The sequence below is a fragment of the Physella acuta genome, unplaced genomic scaffold (genome assembly GCF_028476545.2).
Source record: "Physella acuta isolate Inbredline_101_S28 unplaced genomic scaffold, ASM2847654v3 ptg000137l, whole genome shotgun sequence".
Lineage (NCBI taxonomy): Eukaryota > Metazoa > Mollusca > Gastropoda > Physidae > Physella > Physella acuta.
Window position 1 is genome coordinate 197,309 of NW_026731656.1, and position 13,206 is coordinate 210,514.

At 35.6% G+C, this 13,206-nt stretch overlaps 2 protein-coding genes across 2 annotated transcripts; one reads left to right on the forward strand and one right to left on the reverse strand.

The window, feature by feature from the left end:
- Positions 1-620: 620 nt before the first annotated feature.
- On the forward strand, positions 621-2,887 carry LOC131935207 (uncharacterized). Its single transcript, XM_059291580.1, has 5 exons — positions 621-804; positions 1,370-1,462; positions 1,985-2,069; positions 2,312-2,470; positions 2,715-2,887. Exons 1-5 carry the CDS (start codon positions 688-690, stop codon positions 2,825-2,827), a joined length of 567 nt encoding a protein of 188 aa, XP_059147563.1. The 5' UTR covers positions 621-687; the 3' UTR covers positions 2,828-2,887.
- Positions 2,888-6,618: 3,731 nt separating this feature from the next.
- Positions 6,619-10,971, reverse strand: LOC131935208 (uncharacterized). The gene is made up of 5 exons (XM_059291581.1): positions 10,767-10,971; positions 10,541-10,633; positions 10,090-10,174; positions 7,179-7,337; positions 6,619-6,853 (listed from the first exon to the last, which is right to left on the reverse strand). Exons 1-5 carry the CDS (start codon positions 10,881-10,883, stop codon positions 6,738-6,740), a joined length of 570 nt encoding a protein of 189 aa, XP_059147564.1. The 5' UTR covers positions 10,884-10,971; the 3' UTR covers positions 6,619-6,737.
- Between the last annotated feature and the right edge of the window lie 2,235 nt (positions 10,972-13,206).

Here is a 13,206-nt window from a genome sequence, read left to right on the forward strand (position 1 = left end):
CGTCTATTGTTCACTTATCGTTCACTCTGTCATATATTACTAGTACTATTTGTTTAATTCCATTCAACACTCATTAACTAGTTTAACCTCATCTTTTTTTTGTGCCAACATAAAATACGTCATATAAGACCCATAAGGTACACAATTTCTAAAAAAACGCCAAGTTTTTAAAATCTTGGGTTTTCATCATAAATCTCACATCTTTCTTGAATTAAAGAACATGATTGCAAACACACGTCCCACATTGAATTGAGCATCTGTTTCCGGTTCGATTTGATGGCTTTTTTACTCATCCGAAGATAGGTACGACTTCAGGACAGAATACCTAGGTTTAAAAAATTGACTCCCACTTCTTATATCTATAGATAGGCTTGAAATATTACTTCACTCCATTCTACTCCGTTATCAAATTGTTAAAAATTTGATTACCAAGTCCTAATTACAACAATCCAACAATATGACTGAAAAATATTATCTTAATAATGACTAATGTCATAGTTTTAGAATGCTAGGTCAGCACATGAAAACTGAACTCTCCCATCTGTTGAGGAAGAAACATGTTTTTTTAATCTTTAAAGATAAGATTTACAGCACACAAAAAATGTATAAATTCTCCAGAGTCCGATTGTTCAGCCTCTACCCTCTCATCCCTCCGTACCTGTTGTATCTCGACGTCCTTTGATCAAAATGCAGCTCTGCCTTTTCGTCGCTCTCGTTCTTCCATTCGTCCTGGCACAGCCCGACCCAACAACCGTCTGCCTGCCCAACCAACTCCAGAGTGACCTCTATGACTTCGATAAGACAGTAAGTACTCACCTTCAAAATGTGCATCACGTAATAGGCATACATTATGGATGTTTCATTTGTGTGCTGTAAAGAGCAATCTAGTGTCTTTTAGCAGTACGTATTGGTTATTTAATTTAATAATTTGCGAAGATTTAAGTTAAATATATTCTGTTTCTTTCATTTAATAATTGCGGATATTTAAGTTAAATACAGTCTGTTAATTTAATAATTTACGAGATTTAAGTTAAATTAAATATAGTCTGTTTAACTGATTTAATGATTTACGAAGATTTAAGTTAAATATTATCTGTTGTAACAGATTAACTCTACTTCATCTGCCCTATGTGTCTTTGGCACAAACGGAATATAGCTGATGAGATGATTATGTGTTTATTTGATCTGATTATTTGAGAAGATTATATTATGTTAAATATAGTCTATTTATTTGCTTTGATAACTTACGAAGATTAAAGTTAATATCAGCCTGTTTATTTAGATTATTAACGAAGATTTAAGTTAAATATAGATACTGATTTTCAAATTTCACTGCGTGATTCTAAAATTAACTAAATGATGATTTTAGGACTTCGGAACTGTCGCTGCTGATTTCACTAAGAACATGACTTCCTTGAGATTCGTCAAAACCAACATTAGAGTTGTCTACGATCTTCTTGCTGTAAGTTTTTTTATCACGTGGTTAGTCTCACGCAGCTTTTGACATGGTTAATCTAAGGCACACTGTGTTTACGTTGATGCTTAATTACCCCAACTATGTTCTGATGTGCGTTGTGTTGTGTTTTGGTTGACACTTGATTACCCCAACTATTGTGATGTGTTGTGTTGAGCTCGAGACTTGATTACCCCAACTATTGTGACGTGATGTGTTGAGCTCGACACTTCATTACCCCAACTATTGTGATGTGTTGTGTTGAGCTCGAGACTTGATTACCCCAACTATTGTGATGTGTTGTGTTGAGCTCGAGACTTGATTACCCCAACTATTGTGATGTGTTGTGTTTAGCTCAAGACTTGATTACCCAACTATGCTGATGTGCTGGTCACATATGTGTTGTGTTTAGCTTTCCACTCGATTACCCCAACTATTCTCATGTGTTACCTATGTGTGTTGTTTTTAGCTTGACACTTGATTACCCCAACTATTGTGATGTGTTACCTATGTGTGTTCTACATTTCCCAGGGCAAAGGTTACCTAGTCAGTGGCACCGGCGAGTGCACATCATTCGACCTCCAAGCCAGTCAGGTCATCACTCAGTGTCTTCCAGGTGAGTTATACACCTGCTGTCGTCATCTCCCTTAAATCTAATCCATAAAACAAAAATGCCAACGTAAATATGCTAGGTTTCTAAATATTGTTTTAAAAAGCAAAATTTTAGTAAAGTTTCTTCAAATACTTGTTTCTAAAATTTGGCTCTGTTGTTGTTTAAACGTATTTAAAGTCTAATTATCAAATCTTGTAAACGCTAAGTATGATTTGAATATACACAAACCGTTGTACATCCAACAGCATCCGCCACCCCACTCACCACCAACGACACCGTCATTGGATTCGGCGCCACCAGCCTTAAGCTCGTCTCATATGACGTGCAGTTTGATGACAAGACCAAGGTCAGGGCCGCTTTTACTGACAGCACCCCAGCCTTCCCCGTCCTCAGACAGGTTATTGGTAAGTCGTCTGCTCCAATTTTCGTTGTGTCAGCATTTATTAGAGGTATTGGTAATTGGTCTGGTCGATTCTCACTAATTTTGTTATATCAGCATTTATTTATTGTTGACGTATATGAATTTCTTGCTTTTCATGCGGTCTTGCTGTTCATATATTGATCTTGTTGTGCAAGCATATATAATTTTGCCATCCATATGTTGATCTTGCTGTTCATACGATGATGTTGCTGTTTTATTATCTTCAGGCACATCCACCAACATCACCGGAGACGTCCTCTTCTTCACCAACTCCAAAACCACCGTCGACAACGACCTGTTTATTGTCCCAACTGTCTGCACACCTCTCACCGCAGTTTAAACCCATTTGCCATTTGATATTTGTACATGTTTATTGTAGTAATAAACCATTTTAACATTTTCCTTGGTGTAGAGTTGTGTCGATGAAATAAGTACATTTAGTCTGAGACACGCATAACTCTGTCTAGAAAATTGGAGGGGTGGGGGGGGGGTGTCAACGAATGGGGACACAGCGTTACTCTACAATTTCCCGAGTTCGGATCCGTGTCAGATAAGGCTCTTTACCTCTGGGCATTAATTTATCTGGGATAGAAAAACACCAAAATCAAACAACAGCTACTTTGTAGTTTCTTCTTTGCTCGAGAATGGCTATGAAGCAAATCCAAAATGAAAAGCACCATGAGTCAACAGGCCATATCACGCATAGCGTATTGACAAGTTATTGTTAATTCTGTTGGCGGATATCGCCTTCATTAGGTAAGAATTAAGAACGAAGATGAAGAAGATTTCAGCCTGGGAAATATGTAGTCAAATATGAATGTGTGTGTGATAATTACACCAAACAATTGGAAAGACCCATTCCAAATAAAGAGGGAGTGATCTCCCATAAACTTTATCGCATATTCATATTAAAGAAGAGAGAACTGCTAGTTCGACTAAGCTTTAGAAATGACCTTTTGGTTAATGTTTTTTAAAACTTACATTCTCAAAATATAATTAAACCGAGTAAAAAAAAAATGCTAACCAACTGATCAAAATCAGCATGTGTATAACCGATAGGAAAAAAATAATTATATAGGCAACATTGTTTACCTTTTACAGAAATAGGAAATCATCCTATATTACTACATCCGTTCTCCGGAAATCCCTTAAAATTAAATAGTATCAAGATAACAGTACGTATACCTTGAAAATTTATATCGTCTACCTAGCTGAAATGGTACTTAAATTATCGGTATTTTAGAAACCAGAAATAGAGTAAAAAACCACATTATTTTCGGTTAACGGAAGTCACTCAAAAATTTAAAGTAATGAAATCTTCTACTTATATGTAAAATGTCGTTTACTTTACTAAAAAAGTACTCAAGTACGCGTGTTCTCACTAAAATACAGTACTAAACCAATTCCGGATACCGAAAATCTTTCAAATTTGAAAAAAATAATGTAATTCTTAAATGTGCAATTTCGTGCACTTTCTTTGAGAGATACTTTTAATATTGGCTTTTCAGAAACCGGGAGTAGAGTAAGTACCACTTCCAGCAGAATTAATTCAAAAGTTAACAAAAACTATAAATTTTATATAATACCTATATAAGAGTTTTCATTGACAAATCTGAAACGGTACAGAAATTATAATGTTCACAGACAGACGCAACCACACAACCACATTTTAAACAAATCGACATTTAGTTGCTGCACCTTCTGTAGAAGAATGTAAGATATCTTTAGTTGGAGCCTAGGATTCAAAAGAAAACAAAATGGCCATTAAATGAAGAATTCATAATTAGTTTTGAGACGTTTACGCCATTTCGCACGAAGTCTGCGATGTATGGTGGTGTGTGTCTCCACCTTTTTGTTGAGCACTATTTCGCGTGCTACCGAGCAGTATTTTATGGCAACATTTGCAGAATAATAGTGAACCATAACTGATTTCTTATGGTAGGTTTATGGATGGTCTAGTGTAGGTGTGTCCATGATTTAGACTAATCATGTCGTAAAGCTTAAATATGTTACTAGCCTACATATGTGTACTGTAATTACCATTGATTCACATTTCAAAACACATACCTTTTTGTTTATTTTTCATTGTTTATTAAGATTCAAATTGGTTTTTTTATTGATTATATTTTCTATAAATAGTGCCATTAGATAATAATTTTTTTCATTAGCTAGAAAAAGCAAATATCTCTTTGTTTTAAACACAACTTCTATTGAGAATAAAAACGCAGATTTTTCCCATCCTGCAGACTAATACACACTCTTCAATCGCAACCAAGAGCAAATTTTAACATACAAGAGGTAAAAAAAAAGAGTGATTTACACACTTTGTATAATGAAAACCAAAATAATAGTCGGAGGTACTCAAGGTTCATATTGATCACTAATCTACTTCAATGTTATTGAAAACAAATTGCTTTAAATAAGCTTTTATATTACTTTAAATTTAATCTTCGTTGGGATTTTTGTATTTGTACACGGAAAAAACTAGTTGATAATAAAAGATACATTGAGAGACTACGACAAAACATTTTTCACGCTTATGACAAGGATCTTGTATGAAAAATGATCTCGGGACAAATATTCTCCGATTCAATATTCCAGACAAAATATCTGAAGAAGAACATCTCAAGGCCATATCTTTAACAGAAAAGGGGTGCTGACCATTTATGGAAGGCATCAAGAAAAAAAAAAACGCAAGACATATACTGAATAAAAATTTTTTTCCCCAGTTCAATGAATGATAAATTAGAGTTTAAAAGTATTTAAGTACACATTTATCATAAGTATTAAATATGAACACTTTAAAGCTTTTACCAAAGGAGGGGGGGGAATGAAAAAACATCAAAATTTACAATCAAAAGTGTGGGGGGTGGCACCGTGAGGTGCCACACCGGGTAAAACCCGGCCTAGCAACGCCACTGTCTTTAATGACAGGTATATGTGCAGGATCTTGTCTTTAATGTCAGGTATATGTGCAGGATCTTGTCTTTAATGTCAGGTATATGTGCAGGATCTTGTCTTTAATGTCAGGTATATGTGCAGGATCTTGTCTTTAACGACAGGTATATGTGCAGGATCTTGTCTTTAATGACAGGTATATGTGCTGTATCTTGTCTTTAATGTCAGGTATATGTGCAGGATCTTGTCTTTAATGTCAGGTATATGTGCAGGATCTTGTCTTTAACGACAGGTATATGTGCAGGATCTTGTCTTTAATGACAGGTATATGTGCTGTATCTTGTCTTTAATGACAGGTATATGTGCAGGATCTTGTCTTTAATGTCAGGTATATGTGCAGGATCTTGTCTTTAATGACAGGTATATGTGCAGGATCTTGTCTTTAATGACAGGTATATGTGCAGGATCTTGTCTTTAATGACAGGTATATGTGCAGGATCTTGTCTTTAATGTAAGGTATATGTGCAGGATCTTGTCTTTAATGTCAGGTATATGTGCAGGATCTTGTCTTTAATGTAAGGTATATGTGCAGGTTCTTGTCTTTAATGTCAGGTATATGTGCAGGATCTTGTCTCTAATGACAGGTATATGTGCAGGATCTTGTCTTTAATGTAAGGTATATGTGCAGGTTCTTGTCTTTAATGTCAGGTATATGTGCAGGATCTTGTCTCTAATGACAGGTATATGTGCAGGATCTTGTCTTTAATGACAGGTATATGTGCAGGATCTTGTCTTTAATGACAGGTATATGTGCAGGATCTTGTCTTAAATGACAGGTATATGTGCAGGACCTTCTATTTTATGCTGTTACTCATCATGTGTGTAAACTCCCAGTAAGAATCCGATACTCTCTCACAAATGAATATCAGAGGAGAAAGTATCTGATTTGATTATAACCGCCCCCCCCCCCTCGCATCTCCACATTTTCCCTCGCGTATCAACACCTGAAGAAACATTGCCACGATCATCAACACCACACCATACATTTCGGAATTATCTCCCGTCCTCCAGACCAAGCAGCACCTTACAATACCACATCCATCAACACCACAATACACCTGTCATAATTCTCCATACCCCTCAATACACTACCCCACATTTCCCCCCCCCCCCCCCCCCCCCGCCCATTCACCCACAATTAAAATTACATATTTAACAAAACACTTTCAAAAATGTGTGCAAAAATATTATATTTTACACAAGATGCAATCCTTGTAACGACAAAGTGAAGCAATAATATAAATGTGTATGTACAGCCAATAACGATCGACGAATGGAATGTGAGTTCATGTTTAGACGACCACAGCGGGGGGACACACTGTAGGGATGAATAGCATGCTGGTGTCGTCGATGGTGGTGGAGGGGTTAGTGAAGAATAGAACATCGCCGGCCACTTTGGTTTGAGCGCCTGTTGAAAGACACAAGCCATACAGTAGTGTATTGATTCGACGTTATGATCTAAATACACACTGCTTACAAGGGGTGAGTCTGATTCCTTTGGGTTTAGTTTTTTATTATAAAACACAGTTTGAAGTAGGGTAAAGGGATGACGTTGTATAAAAAAAGACTACAGGTGGGCGTTTAAACACTACATTAAATATCCATACTGTTGTATTTAAAGCGTTGAATTAATTAAGAACATTAATAATGAGTTTAAACACTTGCGAGTAAACACATTCCAGCTATAAAGCTCAATGGGTCAACACCGTGTTTAAACACACGGGATTACTCACCAAGGATTTCTCTCAGGACGGGAATAGCAGGCGTTTGGTCAGTGACCGCCACACGAATGCTGACAGAGGTAGATAACGGGATTTCCCAGGCCGTGATCTTGATGCCGGAACTTGAGAGTCCGATGTAGGTGGTTGCATTGGTCAGTTCCACGGCGTTGGCTGTTGACCAAAGCATGTCATGACCACTTTGGATTTATAGGTTTTTTTAACTTATTAAATATTAGCAGCGCTCTTTACTAAAGTATTTCACTACAAGGTTGTATTCACCGTTCTATAAATTCTTTAATTTTAAAAAATTGAATTTTTTACTTTCTCGTATACAAAATACAGAAAAAGTGTTGTAATTGTGCAAAAAAATAAATAAAAAACCGGGAGTGATCTCCCCTAAATTTTCTCGAATACTCTAATATAACACTACGTGGGATGGCAACTCGGATTATAGAAATGATTTTTGTTTACTTAAACATTTAAAAACAGAATACAATCCTAATATATAAAAAACCATGTGCGCACTTCTCTCTCTTTCTCTCTCTCTCTCTCTCTCTCTCTCTCTCTCTCTCTCTCTCTCTCTCTCTCTCTCTCTCTCTCTCTCTCTGTCTGTTCGCAAAATATTTTCGCCGGATATCTCATCAGAATTTGCAGCGATATATGGAAAACGTGATACGGAATTTTGTTGAAAATAATATGATAGATGTTTTAAATGTATAACCACAATTTTAATTAAAGAAGAAAAATACAAAATAAAGGCGTATTCGAATGTAGAAAAACAATTTTAATCATGCAACCGGAAAAGTGTTTATACTTGGGACAAGAACGCATTTAACAATGACGTCGCTTATTGTTTACACTAAAAGAGCACGAAACTAATGTCGTCATCTGCCAAGTTTAGAATTTTAAAAAATGAACTATTTCATTCAAATATGATTTAGAGCTACGTACGCTATAAAATGTAAACAGTACGATTTTCTTGGCCTAAACTTATAAAATTCACTTCATCTATTAGGATTCTAGATCTAGATCTAGGGTGCGCGGACCTTTGACCACAGGCGCTTTGACCATAGGGGGTTTGACCATAGGGGGTTTGACCACAGCGGGGCTTTGACAATAGGGGCTTTGACCATAGGGGGTTTGACCACAGCGAGGCTTTGACCATAGCGGTGCTTTGACCACGAAACTGATGACGTCATCTTCCGAGTTTAGAATAAAATAAAGAAATGAACTACTTCATTCAAATATGATTTAGAGCTAGATTCTACGTACGCTATGAAATGTATACATTACGATTTTCTCGGCCTAAACTTTTATAAGTTTTTACTATATCTATTTGGATTCTAGATATAGATCTAGATCTCAATTCTAGATCTAGACTAGATCTACGGAAAAACTAGACTTAGGCGCTAAGATCTGGATTTAGACTATCTACTAAACACCACATAAATACCATTGAACAGCCTGGTTTTTAAAGAAATCTTTTAAGTCTCTTAATTTTTAAGTCTCTTAATCAGCGAGTGCATTTAATATGGTATGGTTACCGATGAATAAATGAACTATTTCATTTAAATTTGTAGATCTATTCATAAAAACCTAATAAAAATAAATCACTTTAAAAACAAGAAGAATACAGTGGAATAGCCGAGTTTTTAACGGAATCATTTAAGTCACTTAATCAGTGTGTGCCTGTGTTATGTTAAATGTGTCGGATTTGTAGCTAATTGTTATTTCTTTGCTTTGTCAGTAATATCGTTCAGCGTGTAGTAATGCACATTGCGTTTTGACCAATACCTATTTTATAAATTATTTTTCTTAAACAAGTACAACATTTTTAAATATATAGGCCTATAATTCACGTGAAACGGGTACCGATGGCTAGTCTAGTAGAAAAGAGAATTGCGCACCAAGCGAACGCCAAAATAAAATGTGCAAAATAGTGCGCAATATTATTAGTACTTTATACATTTACATGCGTTTTTTGAGAGATTGGAAATAGCGTAAATTAGTACTTCCGGTCAACGGAAATTACTCAAAATTTGACAGAAGCTAGAGAATTAGATATTTTACTTACATGTGAAATTTCATTTATCTATCGGAAATAGTAATCAAGTTATAGGCTTTTGAAAAATTCAAAGTAGGAAAAGTACCACTTCCGGTTATCGGAAATCGCTCAAAAGTTGATACGGATCTACGATTTTGATTAAATACTTATATATGAAATTTCATCAACCTAGCTGTAACGGTACTCCAGTTATCGTGTTTACACACACACACATACAACCAGACACACAGACAGACACTCAGACAAGATTGCAAAATTATATTTTTCCGTATCAGTGAGGTGTAAAACGTCATGATTTGTAAAAATCTCGATTTTTTTTTGCACTATTACAAGACTTTCTCTATACTTCGTATATACGAGAAAGTAAAAAGCGTAGGTGACTTTAATATCTATAGGATACCTTTACTAATATTTAGGAAGAGACCCACGCGTTTCTTTATATTTATTTAAATAGTAGTGTATAAATTGTTTTCTACTTTTTAGTGCATTATTACCTAAAAGCTTGCTTAATCAGGCAACCAATTAAGTCAAATTTAATTTCATATTGCATTGTCTTTATGTCTCGACCCACGTGCCAACTTTAATATATGTCAGTTAGAAGTATCCGAAATTTCGCTCGGGCTTTTCGAACTAGACAGACAGACTGACGACGGAGAAAGCAAGTTAAATGAAAGCTTGTAAAAACCGCGTTGTTGTATTTAACGCTATGAAGTATGAACGTCTTAATAAATCACAGAAAGCTTGGTCATTATTCATTGTTCAGTTAAAGCTTAAAGCACACGTCTAAACGCTTCAGTGAATGTTCAGTCTATAATGTAATATGTACATAGGAGTGATGTGTCAGTCGGAATACAGTACCTGGCAGGCATTGGAAGGTCAGCTGTGTAGCGTCAATAGGAAACTGTGAGCAGGCGCCATCTTTCTTGGTTAGGTATCCTTGCATCTGCGAGAGTTAATAAAGTGAACGGTGTTAATTTACCTGTGCAACTTTAGCATTTGTTCTAAATTTAAAGAATATGTGTAAAATTGTGCACTTAGATGGAACGGTAAAAGACTAACTGTCATGTTGTTGTTTAAAACATTAAATGAAAGTAGCTTTAACTATTGAATGGGTTATGTAATGGTCTATTGACTGGGTGATGTGTGGTCTATTGACTGGGAGATGTGTGGTCTATTGACTGGGTGATGTGTGGTCTATTGACAGGGTGATGTGTGGTCTATTGACTGGGTGATGTGTGGTCTATTGACTGGGTGATGTGTGGTCTATTGACTGGGAGATGTGTGGTCTATTGCCTGAATGAATCCTTACATTAGCGATGTCATATACAACTTTTTCTCCAGACTTATAGAAGAACAGTGAAGTCAGATTCTTGGTGAAGTCCGCCACTGCAAGACCAAAATCCTGTTGGATTATAAGATAAAATTAATTAACTCTAATTATGGCGACACTAGAGTTTCAAATTTTGCATATGTGAAGGTAAAGCAAGTTGACTTTTATATGTGTTGAAGTCATGTGACGGAACAGGTTGACTTACATCTCTGTTGAAGTCATAAAAGTCAGTCTGAAGCGTGTCAGGAGCGCAGACTGTGGTGGGGTCCCTCTGGGCTAGCACCATCACAACAGAGACAGCGGCGAAGACGAGAAACTTCATGATGCAAGTCTGGAATAAATAGAATAAAGTCTGGAACAGATTCCTTCAAATCTTTCACTGAAAACTGGAATACAAGAAATGGTAACGCTTTGCTATTTATACCACCTGGACTCACAGACAAAGGTGGGAGGTGATAGTGGTTTTAATTTTTTGTTTAAATTAAAGATACTAGAATATATTTAGCTTGTGGTGACCTTATGAAGCTGACCACGCCATACTGTCAACTTATCTGATAAGACTAGAGTACTTGGTAAGTAACATGTTTGGTACATCTTTTCTCACACAAAAACTGGTATCCTACAATTCAGCATAATTCAATACATGACGTGAACATCAGTAGTCTATGTTTGATGAGGTCACGGTGGTACAGGTAAGGAGCAGACGATATGCTCTAGGTGAGTGCTTCCAGATATGGGAACCTTACAGCCAATCACGTCGTCAGTGTATTGTTTTCACACAGACGATGAAGGGAGATAACTACACGAACTGAACAGCCACATATTTGATTGCAGAGTACATTGACAACATTCCTGTTTAGTAACGCAACCTAAGTACCTAAAATAATTTTACACTGAGTAAAAGTATACCTAAATTTAACCGCATTTCTCATTATTACTACTACAAGTTATAACATAAGGAATACACATTAGTTTTATTCTCTCCTTCAGAAGTAAACACGGGAAACCAAACTCAGGTCTCTCCCCTCAGCAAAGCTTACCCTAGCTGTCCACCACTGCAAAATAAAAACTGTTTCAGTTGCATTTATTTAAAATTTAATTTCATAACCATACAATAAAAAAATTCTTTTCATTTCATAATGTTGTTATGAAATTCGCAAACATGCTTATGTTTCTTTCTTTCTAAATCTACTTTCTTGAACTTAACTATGTATTGTTTACTCTATCAGAATGTTTACAGTATTATAAGAACATTATTCTTAGTAGCTGAGTTATATGTAACTTTTTGAAAGTTTAGTCTAGGGAAATCCAAATCACATGATACTAATTAGTTTAATTAGGACGAGGTTGAAAATTACTTTTTTAAAGTATATGACAGATGTGTTAGATCCCACGCCCTAGTTAGAGATTGTTGGTAATTAATTAGGAGATGCCACTAACGGTAATTGACATTTAATTTTATATTTAATTTACCAATCTCTCTTGAACTATCTACATACGTGCCATCCTATATATACCAGTATAGATTATATATATATATATATATATATATATATATATATATATATATATATATATATATATATATATATATATATATATATATATATATATATATATGGTTGGGTTTGAGTTAGAGTTAAGAATAAAGTTAGGTTTTGGTTAAATGTGCTATTAAGTTTACTTGGTTGTTGTACACTAATCCTACCTACAGTCACATAAGTTGTATTTTAACGACAGGTATATGTGCAGGTTCTTGTCTTTAATGACAGGTATATGTGCAGGTTCTTGTCTTTAATGACAGGTATATGTGCAGGTTCTTGTCTTTAATGACAGGTATATGTGCAGGTTCTTGTCTTTAATGTCAGGTATATGTGCAGGATCTTGTCTGTAATGACAGGTATATGTGCAGGATCTTGTCTGTAATGACAGGTATATGTGCAGGATCTTGTCTGTAACGACAGGTATATGTGCAGGATCTTGTCTTTAATGACAGGTATATGTGCAGGTTCTTGTCTTTAATGTCAGGTATATGTGCAGGATCTTGTCTTTAATGACAGGTATATGTGCAGGATCTTGTCTTTAATGACAGGTATATGTGCAGGATTTTGTCTTTAATGACAGGTATATGTGCAGGATCTTGTCTTTAATGACAGGTATATGTGCAGGATCTTATCTTTAATGACAGGTATATGTGCAGGATCTTGTCTTTAATGACAGGTATATGTGCAGGTTCTTGTCTTTAACGACAGGTATATGTGCAGGTTCTTGTCTTTAATGACAGGTATATGTGCAGGATCTTGTCTTTAATGACAGGTATATGTGCAGGTTCTTGTCTTTAATGACAGGTATATGTGCAGGATCTTGTCTTTAATGACAGGTATATGTGCAGGATCTTATCTTTAATGACAGGTATATGTGCAGGATCTTGTCTTTAATGACAGGTATATGTGCAGGATCTTATCTTTAATGACAGGTATATGTGCAGGATCTTGTCTTTAATGACAGGTATATGTGCAGGATCTTGTCTTTAATGACAGGTATATGTGCAGGATCTTATCTTTAATGACAGGTATATGTGCAGGATCTTGTCTTTAATGACAGGTATATGTGCAGGATCTTGTCTTTCATGCTATGTTTCTCCT

Excerpts from the sequence above, each read along its gene's own strand:
- LOC131935207 (XM_059291580.1), top strand. The coding sequence starts at position 688 with ATGCAGCTCTGCCTTTTCGTCGCTCTCGTTCTTCCATTCGTCCTGGCA. Across the intron at positions 1,463-1,984 it reads TTGTCTACGATCTTCTTGCT|GGCAAAGGTTACCTAGTCAG; the intron begins GTAAGTTTTTTT and ends TACATTTCCCAG. Across the intron at positions 2,471-2,714 it reads CGTCCTCAGACAGGTTATTG|GCACATCCACCAACATCACC; the intron begins GTAAGTCGTCTG and ends TATTATCTTCAG.
- LOC131935208 (XM_059291581.1), bottom strand. The coding sequence starts at position 10,883 with ATGAAGTTTCTCGTCTTCGCCGCTGTCTCTGTTGTGATGGTGCTAGCC. Across the intron at positions 7,338-10,089 it reads GACCTTCCAATGCCTGCCAG|CCAACGCCGTGGAACTGACC; the intron begins GTACTGTATTCC and ends TTTGGTCAACAG. Across the intron at positions 6,854-7,178 it reads CGTCCTGAGAGAAATCCTTG|GCGCTCAAACCAAAGTGGCC; the intron begins GTGAGTAATCCC and ends GTCTTTCAACAG.